The 13077-nt window shown below is 33.2% G+C and overlaps 1 protein-coding gene across 6 annotated transcripts; it reads right to left on the minus strand.

Moving 5' to 3' along the window:
- Nucleotides 1-1811: 1811 nt before the first annotated feature.
- Nucleotides 1812-8704, minus strand: LOC120115164 (calmodulin-binding transcription activator 5-like). 6 transcript variants are annotated; one of them, XM_039135963.1, is made up of 14 exons: nt 8550-8704; nt 8335-8449; nt 7657-7782; nt 7052-7167; nt 6235-6323; nt 6048-6093; nt 5809-5926; nt 5564-5683; nt 5429-5487; nt 4504-4914; nt 3680-4377; nt 2875-3430; nt 2279-2584; nt 2055-2199 (listed from the first exon to the last, which is right to left on the minus strand). In XM_039135963.1, the coding sequence occupies exons 2-14, from the start codon at nt 8396-8398 to the stop codon at nt 2152-2154; spliced, it is 2757 nt and encodes a 918-aa protein (XP_038991894.1). In that variant the 5' UTR covers nt 8399-8449; nt 8550-8704; the 3' UTR covers nt 2055-2151. The 6 variants fall into 6 exon arrangements, with proteins under 6 accessions (XP_038991885.1, XP_038991875.1, XP_038991879.1 ...); XM_039135957.1 differs by having other exon boundaries at nt 4504-4917; XM_039135954.1 differs by having other exon boundaries at nt 1812-2584; nt 4504-4917; nt 5809-5920.
- Nucleotides 8705-13077: the final 4373 nt, after the last annotated feature.

A 13077-nucleotide genomic window follows, 5' to 3' on the forward strand; every position in this document is an offset into this window, starting at 1 on the left:
TCTTGAACATGTATGTTTATCAATAAAAGTCCTAACTTGAAACATTTCGCAATCTTTTATTCTCTTTGCAATCATACGCCACGTACAGTTTTTGTCAATCATACATCTTGTTTCGAAACGATCTTTGCTTGATTTGTTAACTTTTAGTTGATAGCCATCTTCCACACATTTCGTATACAAAGCTATCTTCAAGTCTTCCTTTGTATCAAAACAATCATCTTTCTTGATACGAATAACTTTTGTGTAACAATCAACTGCTTTCTTTACCAACTCTTCTTCCGGTATCTGAAGTAATTCTGGCATATTCCAGTTATACGCCCGTGGCATTTTCTTTTCTTCGGGGACTTTTTCTTCTTCTTTTTCTTCTTCAGGATTATATGAATTACAGAATGGATGTTCAACATGTTCATTCACAGTCGTAACTTCCTCCTCATTATCATCAACAATACATTCTTCGGCAACGGCTGTTTCTTCATCAAAATTCGGGTATTGACCAATATCAAAATCATTACGCGCAGGGTCTGTTTCTTCTTCTGAAACATCATCAAAATCCGTGTATTGACCAATATCAAAGTCCGGATATTGACCAAGACCAAATTTCGAATACTGACTAGTACTCACAATTTTTTCTGTTGGCTCATCATCGTCTAACTGGTCAATACGAAAACCGGAATTTGGTGCTGAAAGTTGATTGGGATTTGGATTAGAGAAAGGTTGTGGGTTTTGATAAAAACTTAGTTGATTACTACCCGCTACTGACCCAACAATACTACTTCTAGGTTCAACAACATACAATGTAACATCATCTTGTGAAACACTAATGTAAGCAATGAATCGTTCAACATCTTCATTGTCGGTTAACAAATAAACTTTACCATTTCTCTGATAAGATAGCCTAAATCCACTTAGGGGCTCTAAATTCAATTTATTTGAAACACGTAGCATTAGAGTTTCATAAGTTAACTTTTGTAAAGACAATTTTAGTTGAAGATTCATGGGTAAAGGCATATATTGTAAAACACCATGAACATTATCCCATGACCCTCCAAAACACAAATCTATCCAAACATGATCAACATTAGATGATTTCATGGTTGTAAATTAATTTACTAAACAGACGAGCTGCGAAACTAAAACATGTTGCCGGATTGGGAATGATGACGTTGGATATAGGAACGGATGTCGCCGGAGAGAGTGATAGATGGAGATAGAATGAGTTGCGATTTAGGGATTTAGTTTATGATTTGCTGCTGTTGCGTAGTTATATACCCAAAATTTCAGTGTTGTGATTTACAGATTCTCGTTGCGATTTACGGATTATCGTTGCGATTTACAGATTCTCGTTGCGATTTACGGATTATCGTTGCGATTTACGGATACGCGTTGCGATATACGGATACGCATTGCGATTTACGGATACGCGTTGCTATTTACGGATACACGTTGCGGTTTACGGATACGCGTTGCGATTTATGTGTTCGCGTTGCGATTTTCATATTCGCGTTGCGATTCTTGAAAGTCGCAATGCGAATTTGTACTATCGCATTGCGATTTTCAAGAATCGCGTTGCGATTTTGAAAACTGATTTGCGATTCTGGGGATCGCGTTGCGATTTTTATTTCGCGTTGCGATTTTGTTGGTCATTTTGGCAAATCCAAAAAAAGTTGGTTAAAATCGTATATTATAAGGCATTTTTGGTCACTGAGGCGATTTTCTCTAATTTAAATACCTATTTTTCAATTAAACCTTAAATATTTTTAAAAAAAAACTAATCATTAAATAATAATTCGAGTAGTGAGAACAAGATGTATTCAGCTTTTTAGGCTAGCCTTAACCCAACCAACCAGCATCACTTAGAGGATTAAAGCTGTTCATAAAGTATGTTTCTTGATATTTTTAAATTAATATACAAGCAACCTTGCACCTACATCAAACCCTAATATCAGTGGGCATAGACATAACCATTACTCCAAACCAAGCTTTTCAACTACTAACTAAACGCCCGATCGTAACTCGAACAAAAACACTTACAGATCCATAGTAGCTGTACCTCAAATTGAAGGTTATTGGTTGACATCGGTTGCATATACAAACTCGGCTCCCTAGAGCTATGCTTCGCTTTGATGTGATTGCTCCTGAATCTTGATGTTTTCAAGCATCCTTGCAGGAAGAAGGGTTGAGGAGGCTTTGATATTCCAACTGCCAAAGTAGGATTTTCCGGGTAAACTGATGAACAAAATTGAATCAACCTCTGCTGGATTTCGGAGAATTCACTTACCAGTGCTAAATCATGAGCCAACTTCATTTGCCGGTAGTCTTGTTGTGCTTTCTTTGACCGGAACATAGCTTGAACACACACAACAGCTTTCTCAACACGTTGCTCAGCTTGTTTTCGGCTGGTTCTGAAGAAATCCTCTTCCGTGTCACTTTCCGTCCTTTGCTCTGGAACTGCATCAACTGGGTTTTGCAGTCCACGCAAACCTTTTCTTTTTAATCGCCATCGCAGAACTGCTTTCTCAAGCACACCAACCGACCAGACAATCTTACGGTACTGCTTCCTTGTTAGTAGGCCCCGGAAAGCAGCCTGCATTAAATTTCCAAGCAATGTCTCTATTATGAGCAATCCTCACTTCCTCATACAGGAACAATAAGAAAATAATGTTTTTTTCATAATAAACCATTGAAAAGATGGAATCAGAGAGAATAATCTTACACTATAAAAAAATGTCTGTAGGAAAAAATCGGAAATCCAAATGAAAGACTAATTTTGATTCAAAAAAAGGGTATTATATCATAAAATTAGACCAATAAAAGAGAAATCATGCCCATTTATAGTCGCCAAAATTAAATAGTAAGAAAAGAGAGGATATTTACTTGGATTCTGATAGCATGGCGGCGCATATTAAGGAACTCTCTACGCATTTTCCAAGTATGGAATCTATATTGGATCCGGGCAGCCGCAGCCATCTGTCTTTTGGCCTCGAAGTTTCGAAAGGCATGTTGAATCTTCATAGCTGCAACGATATTCCGTGCTTCCTCCTCTGGGGTTGAAGACTCGATTATGTTAGTTCTGATTTTCAAGGAGTGTGTCCTGAATGCATTCTGTATGCGTGCAGCTGCATCAGCAGCAGTCCGGTAAGCTGCTAAACTTTGCTTCAAATATAATTCATCTTCGTTAAGTTTATCGGTGTTATTGGTGTTTGTTGTTTCTGTTCTACTGGTTTGTAGAGAGCCACTAGCATTTCCCGCTACAGCCATATCATTGAACTGTGTTACTAAAGCCTCTTCAGAAAGATAAGCAGCTAGACCCTCGTAACCCTTTGAAGATGCGAGATCAGCAGCCGTGCAACCATTTGGATTTTGGGTGCTGGGGTCTGTCACCAAATTTGGCTTTGCACCTGCAGATAAAAGAACAGCAACCATTTTTTCCCTGCATCGAGGATTTTCTGAAGTGAGATACAATTCGAAACTGATTCAAGATTGTCAATTATATTAAAAGACCAAAGTTCAATTTTTGAACAAGAGCATACACTGGTAAACAAATTACAGACAAAAATAAGTTTACGTGGAGATAAAACTATTCTGATAATTGATTAAAGCATTCAAGTTTCCAAAAAAGTCGAGACTTAAGATATGCAGCAAGCACATAAATATTAAGAATCACGCAAAAAGAACTTACCTCCCATGGTATGCTGCCCAATGAAGAGCTGTCCATCCATGTTTATCGCGAAAATCCAGTGATAAGCCAGACCATGAAAACAGATATATAGCCCAAGTATAACCAAGAATGGCACATAAATGAAGCACTCCTAGACCTTCAGTATCAAATTCGGTTGTTTTACAGCCTTCAATTATTCTTTCCAACAGCCAGTCCTTGAGCCGGTTCTTTAAAGCAATTTCAAACAAACTATCTTTTGCTTGTGTAAACGAAGCTCGATTTTCTTCAATTGACTTGAGCAAATATGTCCAACTATTGGATGTGCTGCTAGTCTTCTGGGCAAAACTCTTAGCCTCCTTCAAGGTATTCGGTGAAACTTTACCCGATAAAATATTAAGATTCTTGGAAGTAGAGAAGAGCAAATAAGCAAGCCTCGTCTGCAACCGGAATTCCTCCCACATGGACTCATCTTTTGCAGGAACTAATGGGTCAGGTGATAAAGGAGCATGATACTCGAAACTAAGAACTTGGCTGGTGGGTTTATGGCCATCAAGACTCATATACAGGTTCACTAGTCCTGGGGGATGTTGTGATAACACACAACGATAAACCCCAACTTGGATACTTTCTACTGGGTAGCATATGTCACCACATACACAAAACAAATTGGACTTAGCAAGATGTTGATAAGCTTGATGAAAGGCTCCAGTGATTAAAATCTGCAAATTAATATATAAACAATTGTTATTCAGATGGACACTTTACTAGCATTAATTCCACGCTGATAAGGTAGGGGGTATTTCTAAAAACCCACTGAGAGAGGGAGAGAACTTTTTAAGGAACACCTTTGTCTTTTCAGTTGAATAGGCCCAAGCATGTGAGACTTCAGATATGCTAAATATCTGCTCAGGAGAGGTGAAGGAATCTTGAACAGATGAAACTGATGATTCTTGCAGAGAGTCACCTACTGAAACTGGAGACTCAGTCGTAGCGTAGTTCATCCACTTTCCAAAACTGTCCTGACTTTGTAAACCATCATTGATCAAAAGGTGCAATGATTCACCAGTCCCTGTGGAAATAGTGTCTTTCCGCAGCACATTAGGATTTAATTGGCTACTGGATATCGGATTACAAATATTCACTGGAGGGTTGAGGTAAGCATTGTTACTCTGAGCACGTGGCTCCACTAAATTGACAAGCATAGAAATGTCTGTTGATAAATTATGGCCTTGAGTGTTGAAGTATGCATTGTTACCCTGCTAAAATGAAGCATTGGACATCAACCAATAATGCAGCCAAATACAAAAATAAAAAGGAGAATGTTCAAGTGATCTTCATAATATAAAAATGACAAACATGTCAATCTAAAAGTTAAACACACAAAAATAAGAAAAGAATATTAAGACACCCAAGAAGATGTTTCCGCACATTTAAAACCCATATATATTGCTGGGAAGAGCAAATATGTCTAGAGAAGTGCAACATATACCATAAACGCGAAGGAACTTTTAAAAATTAGTTCAGGAGTCTATATGCCCACTTCCCAACTTCCGTACATGCAAGAAATCTTTAGACAATAACAACACGGAATTTTATTTACCAAGATAAGATAAAATGAGAAACAATAAACTCTATTAGCCTACAAAGATAACAAGTTTTCATTAAGATGAACGAGAACTAATAAAATATATTTTCAAAAAAACATTATCTGTACTTTAAGAAGGATATAGAAATCTAAGGACTAAAGAGCTATGAAGTTGTTCTGCTCACATCATTTGAGAAGCCATTTCCTGTTGTTTGATTCAATTGCTCAAAGTAAGAATTCTTTTCTGCAATCAAAGCAAATAAGTTAATAATTTAGCAATTAAATAAGGGTATTGTTTATACGAGAAAACAGTTTGTTGCCTCTTTTAGATACAGCTGAGTCATTACTATCATTTGTTATCAGAAGCTCATCCCAATCAAGTGTATTAATCTCGTGGAGCCTCCTTTCATGATTTTTGACATCAACACTATTATTGGGTTCTGTTGGATTGCAATCAATAAGAACATGATGTATTTATGTATAGAAAAAAAGCATGATAGCAAAGTTAAGCTGACAAATTGTTGGCATAATTCAACATCAATATCGCAAAGAGGTCCTTTCTCACCTTCATAAGACACATTACCTACTGCAGAATCAAACTCTTCCACAACATTCAAAGGAGTAGACTGGTCAGTTAATGAACTGGAATTTGAATTCCCAGGTGTTGCTGGAGAACCCTGTGACTGTACCGAATCAAAAAAGGTCAGTAAATAACTGCTTCTAAAGCATACAAAAAAGTAAAAGAATTCTTTTGTTATCAGGCAGTGCCCCCAACTCTTCAGTTTTTATTATTTTAACACCAACCTCTTGTGTTCCACGATAGTGAACAAGAACTATGTGTTCTAGAGACCTGAAAAAATATTATAATATATAGTCAGACTACTCATGATCAGTCTATTAAGATACATTGAAAGATAGAGAGGAGAATTTTCAAATCAAACAATGTGGGGAAAATATAGGCAAGGTAAAGTTATACATCTAAGTTACATACTTGTCAAGCAGCCAGTAACACCTACGAACAAAGGTAGGGTTTTCTAGTCCATGTGCATAATATACATGAATCCTTTCTTCATTACCAACCTGAAATGTAAAATGAAATACAATTTTCTCAAAATAATTACAGTTTAGCCAGTCAAAGAACAAATAACATAAATTCCTAGAATCGAGGGGATAAAATGGATTTCATAAATTTACTTTGAGGAGATAAAATTTAAAAAGAAAAAGATGCAAGCCAAGAAATAGATGTGCCAATGACAGGGTTCCATACAAGTGAAACTAATCTTTCAAACCATGAAGAAAAAATGCTGATAGAACAGTGTAAAACATAGCATAATCATTAGGGATAAAGCAAATTTTAGTCCTTGAACTTGGAAACTTTTCTCAACTTGGTCCTTGAACTTGGATTTTTGGCCTATTTTTAGCCCTTTAGATGATGTGGTAGAATATCAAAGTGCCACATCATCAAACTAAAATGGAAAAATTGTGAAGTCCGAGTACTAAAGTGGACCAAAATAAAGTTCAGGGAAAAATTGCCAAGTTCAAGGACTAAAAGTTGCTTTATCCCTAATCTTTAACGCACAAAGATAACACTGCAGCATGTTTGCAGAGTACGAAACTAGCAGAATCTTACAATCTTTCCCACATTATGTTATGTATATTTTATAAACATGCTATACAAGTAAAAGAACAAAAGGACAATTACAAAAACTGAAAATTTGAATCTCAATATCCAGAGGAATGCTGTTATTCACTTCGCTAACTAACAAATTGTGCCATTTATAGCACCTTGAAGTACAAGAAAATCTCACTTTTAAGTGTTCGTGAGCTTCTTTAACAGTCTTCCCGTCTTTTTTCTTTTTCCAGTTATGGCCATCTTTTCGGAAGTTTCGGAGCATCTTTCGGTCAAAAAATACAATGGTACCACCTACAACATCAAGAATAAAATAGGTTATTATATAAGTACACTTTTTCCTAGTTTAGTACTTTAGAAGTTACACAGGAGGTACTTTCCTAAAGTCTAAAACCAAAAATAACAATAATAATAATGATAATTTCCTGAACCCATATGTAATGCAACTAAACATTCTCTTGAAACATGCTGACTTTTGGTGATCTAGTAAAACTGCATCAGATTAAACAAATTAGCTTATGTTTGGTTGACACTTTTTGGTTTCCGCTCTGCCTTTTTGCTAATAATGAATAGTAACAAAAGACAAATAGCAAAAAGATCAATAACACAATGCCTAACTTCACAGACACTAAAATAACTGGCAGCATGAACTTAAAAAGTGGTAAAGCTAGGTCATTTATTTCTTTAAGTAAACCTTACAGCAATTATAACATGGATTAGATTGTTGCATCATGGAAATCGAGAATAAAATAAAAATGGGTAACTAATTATAGGAGAAATTACTTTTGGGCAGCTTCACTGGCTTCACGTAGATTGGAAAATATTTGTGGTTGCAAAGTATAGCATGAATTTCATTTGGACGCAGCCATCGAGACTTGGCCTCTTCCATCATATTTTGAACATCCAAATCTGTTCACCAAACAAAAAGACAATAGAAACTAAAATTAACAAAACAATGGCATACGCTTAACTATGATATGAAGCATGATCTAACCAATTATTAGAACAATATTTAACAGTACATGAAGCATAAAGTAACTTCATTAGAATGATTACGAAGTTATTGCTCATCTGAATTTGTTTTTGAAACAAATAGCCACTTCTCCAACTTTCAATTATTCAAAATTTTGAGTTAAAAGTAAAACCAAAAGCTAATTAATAAGCGAGTGATCAAACAAGTTTAGTACATATTGCATAATAAAATTAAGTAACAATTTTTAATACTAGATTTATAATCACTAAAAACTTTTGATATATTATTCATTTCATAATTATAACCTTATTATCATAACTTTAAATATAAATGATAATTTAGCTCTTTTTAAAAAAAATAAAATTCATTGAACATATTCTGCTCATAAGTAATAGTATGCCTACCAAATTGACAACTTTAATTATAAAAAATGAAATTTAAAACAAAAAAAAAAGTATGATATAAATTACTCCGTACAAGTAGAATACCTGCCAATGAACGGAAACCGTGAATCTCGGAGCCGACGAGTGGGCTCGAACTGCCGCCGTCCATCTCCGGAATCAAACTCCGAGAAGAGAAACTTTAGGCAGTTTTTTCCACACTGAAAGATTAAAAAAAAAGTCAATATCAAAAAGTTAAACGCGTATGAGAACGAGATTACCGACAGGGAATATGATAAAAAGGATCAATAAATTAAACAAATAATACGCCAAAACCTAAACCGATGGCTGTTTTCGGAGCTTTTAATATGGAAGTCTGACGAAAATGAAGACGAAGAAAGTAAGCTGATCAGAATATTATAAAACTATGGCAAAAACCTTTTCTATTATTTTGCTGTAAAAAATTTTGGAAGCATTTGGATTTGGGTCTTTACTCTTTACACTGATTGGGTTTATTTTTCCTTTTTTGACTATTTTATTTATCTTTTTTTTATATGTTCAAAATTCAAATACAGCATTTCTTTCTTTTTGACTTTTTTTCCCTTAAATATATTATTTTTTAATTAAATATCATAATATACTTAGTGAAGATAGATAAAACCAAGGTTCAGCGATCGATCGAGTCGAGCCAAAAAAATTTAAGTTAATCGAATTAATAACTCTTATTTTATAATTCAAAAATGAAATTTTTTTCGAGTCAAGTCAAATTTTTGAATTTATGTTTAAATTTAATTATAAATATTTATAATATTTTGATATTATTTGATTCCAATTTAAATCGTTTTTATAATCGTATACAATACATATATAATTATTCATATTTTTTATATGTGATATATATGTATCATACAGAGTCGATGACTCAGTTCGAACTTGAAAACCAATCCACTAATTACTAAAAATTTCGAGTTATTCGAGTTACTATTCGAGTTATATTTTACAACTATATTTGAACCTGAACTTTTTTCGAGTCGAGTTTATGAAATTACAACTGCAAGTCAATTTGTGTCAAGTTTTCTCGAGTCAAGCTGAATTGAAAAAAATCATTTTTTCGAATCAAGTCAAGTTTTGCCCACCCCTAAAAAAATGTCTCGCAAGACAATTGTCCCTTAAATATTTAAAATTTCATATAATTTAATTATTTTTTATAATTTTAAATTTTTAATAATATATGTTTGTAATCCTAAAATTTTATATTTATTTTATAATATATAATTATGTGTATGTCTCTAACATAAAATTATTGTTTTTCCCTACTTAGAGATAGATGCAGATTAAGTAGACACATGGTTTTTAGTTAACTCAAATTCGACTCAAATATTATACTTCTAAATTCTTCACACTATACGATTTCAAGTTAAGGAAGATTTTGTCCAATCTGAAACTCAACTTCATCTTTAAATAATTATTTATTTTATTTAAAAGGTGATAACCAAAGCTTAAAATTTTTAATAATAATAATAATAATATATATGATCTTTGAATTGCCCGTCCAGCTCAGCTGGTAGAGCGCAAGGCTCTTACCTTGTGGTTATGGGATCAAGTCCCACGGTGGGCAATTCATAATTGTCGGAGGTCTTCCACGGAAGTTGCTCTCAACCTAACGTTGGGGGCAGCCTACTATCCTACCTCCCTCTTATCCCATTATATAATTTTCCAGGGGTACACTACTGTTTAAATGCAAAAAAGGCAAATAGAGACTTATATAATAAAATATTATAAATAAATAGAGTTAATTATATTATATATTTTTTAAGCTGTGATTTTATTTTAAATTAATTTTTAGATTTTTAAATATTTCAATTTTATCTACGGTTTAAATTAACTCGTTTTGAATAATTTTTTCTATTTAAATTTGATTTAATTCTAATAAAATCTCCGAACTCAATACTTCAACATAATCTTGAATAAAGCAAAAGGTCACAGGGAAAATTCAATTAGCTGATCTAGAATGAAAATCATATAACAAAAACAAATCCCAATGCAGATATAAAATAAGGGAATCGTATTCGAAGAAAAAATTCATGCACATGGGGTCTCGGTATATGTTTGTACTGATATAAAACACATGAGTCCATGCCAGCTCCATGAGTCCATGCCAGCTCCATGAGTTCCATGCCAGCTCCATGAGTCCATGCTATGAAATAGGAGGATCTGTTCGAAATTTTGGAGAACTTCCACAAGTCAAGAAGGAGTAAAGAGGCTGAATGATGTCTAATAAGGGCAAGTCAGTAGCATTGGATGAAGGTTGAAGAAGACTGTACAGAAAATTGTACCTGTGTCGCTATTCTCAGGAATTGGTGCCTTATGTGGCTGATTAGTTAAATTGGTATTTGCTTTTAAATTGTCTTGCACGCAGGTATCAACCTATATAGAATCTTGTTGTTGGCTGTTTTTCATAGCTGTCATCATCAGGGATGTTACTATAACCAAGCTTGGTGATAGTCTGATGATCTGTGGTGCTTGCTTAGGATAGTGTTGTGCTCTACAACCTCGGGTCTGCTGTCTATCTTAAGCATTGGTGTGGCTACAGTGCCATTTTTGATGCCTTGTTGCGATTACATTTGAGGTGTTGTAATTAGGGATGGTAAAAAAACTCGAATCCGTTGGGAAAAATCGAAAACTGAATTAAACGGGTCGGGTTTGGGGATGATAAACGGGGACGGGGACCGGGAAAACCAAATGTTTTAAACGGGGACGGGGACGGGTTTGGTAATCCCCGTCCCGATTACCCGGCCCGATAAATATTAAAAATAATTATTATATATATATAAATATTGATAAATTTAATTTAAATTAAATATATATATAATATTTATATATTTAATTTAAATATATATACCCGACCCGTTTATGCTAAATGGGGATACCCGTTTCCCCGCTGTTTTCCCCGATTACCCGATGGAGATCCCCGTTTAAATCCCCGCGGTTTTTTAAGCTGGATCGGGTACGAGTTTTTTAAACGGGGACGGAGGGACCAATCCCCGGCCCGAAACCGCCCCGTTACCATCCCGAATTGTAACTGCACCTAATTAGGAATACTCTCTTCTTCATTTATGTATAGAGGTTTTTAACGATGTTCCTAACTTGGATTTTGTTTAATAAATTCTATTTTGTTGTGTAATATATATATATATATATATATATATATGAGTTAGTATCCACTTACATCATGTAAAACTAATAAATTTTACACAATTTATAACCATTAGATTTAAATAAATAAATGGCTTAGATTTAATTAAAATTTATAACCTATAAATAAATATTTCTTTAACTCGCAGCAAAACAACATTTTTTTTAAGGCTAGGGATGGGATTTAGGGTTTAAGATTTAAGTTTTAGAATTTTTGGGATTTAGGGTTTATGACTTGATTTTTGGAGTTTGGGATTTAGGGTAAGAATTTTAAGGTTTGGGATTTGAGATTTATGGTATGAGATTGTGATAAAAAAAAGAGATATTATTTTATTGTTAGTTAAAAGATATTTATTTATGAATTATAAATTTTAATTAAACCTAAGTAATGTATTTAAATCTGAAGACTATAAATTAATGTAAAACTTATTAATTTTACATAGTGTAAGCGGATCATGCGCCTATATATATAAATGAACCAAGTATAGGTTAAAACCAAATTTTAATTGTTATTTATATAAAACTTCTCATAGCATGGAAACAAGAAATTAAACATGTAGTAAGGGAAAGAATCTCATTAATTCAATACCACTTCTATTTACTTTGTTAAATTACCTCTTTTATTTACTTGGTTTAACTGTATGCATCATCTTGGGATGCTATCAGTTATTTGGGTAGAAAAATATTTGTTTTAAATTTTCTTTATTACTCCCAAAATATATTTCTAAATTCGTTATTATTATATATCTTTGTCCGAAGAAAATACTAGTTCTGCTGTACGGCAGTCTTAATATACGGTTAAGTAAAGGTCTTATCGAAAATATTAATATTTTCGATAAAGCACTACCTAAAACATTATTTTTTATCAGAAATGTTAATTTTGCTACCTAATTTCCGGTAGAAAAAATAACATTTTAGGTAGCTCATATTAACAATTCCGATAGAAAAAATAATGTTTTAGGTATCACTTTACTGAAAATGTTAAATATTTTAGGTAACGCCTAATATTAACATTTCTGGTAGGAAAATAATATTTTAGGTAACGCTTTACCGAAAATATTAAAAAATATTAATAATTTTAATAACATATTTTATTAACTGTATATATTAAGGTTGTTATACCTTAGATAACCCAAATAAAATGTTATATACGACAACATCTTATATTGACAGCTTCTTTTACTTAAAGATGTTATATATCAAACAATATTTCTGAAGTTAAACACGTGTTAACTTGAAGATTCGTTGCATGGAAGTCAAAGGCTTGCAGTTGTAGCATTTGAGAATGTACACACAATCCAATGTTAGGGACAAATTTAAAAAAAAATTATAAATTATCGATAAAAATATATAAATTATATAAAATTTAAAATTTTCATAAGAGAATCCATCCTATTAGCCCCTCGATTCATTCCTAGTTGTATTTATGTTCTCATTCTTTTTTATTTCATAAACTAGACTCGAAAAAAAATTATATTTGAATCACATTAGAACTAAATAATCAAAATTTTTAAAATTAGTGGATTGATTTTCAAGTTTCATTATGTTCTCCAACTCTACCTGACATATGTATATTACGCATATGATAAAATATGAAGAAATATATACCTATATCGTATTTGGTTATCTAAAATGTTTAAATTAGAATCAAATAAT

This window comes from Hibiscus syriacus, unplaced genomic scaffold (assembly GCF_006381635.1).
Source record: "Hibiscus syriacus cultivar Baekdansim isolate YM2019G1 unplaced genomic scaffold, ASM638163v2 tig00000778_pilon, whole genome shotgun sequence".
Classification (NCBI taxonomy): domain Eukaryota; kingdom Viridiplantae; phylum Streptophyta; class Magnoliopsida; order Malvales; family Malvaceae; genus Hibiscus; species Hibiscus syriacus.

Bases quoted from the DNA above. Each gene is read 5' to 3' on its own strand.
- LOC120115164 (XM_039135944.1), bottom strand. From the start codon at position 8,398: ATGGACGGCGGCAGTTCGAGCCCACTCGTCGGCTCCGAGATTCACGGT. The intron at 6,094-6,234 runs GTATGTAACTTA...ATATTTTTTCAG, and splicing joins TGTTACTGGCTGCTTGACAA to GTCTCTAGAACACATAGTTC. The intron at 4,918-5,428 runs GTGAGCAGAACA...GCTTCATTTTAG, and splicing joins GAAATGGCTTCTCAAATGAT to CAGGGTAACAATGCATACTT.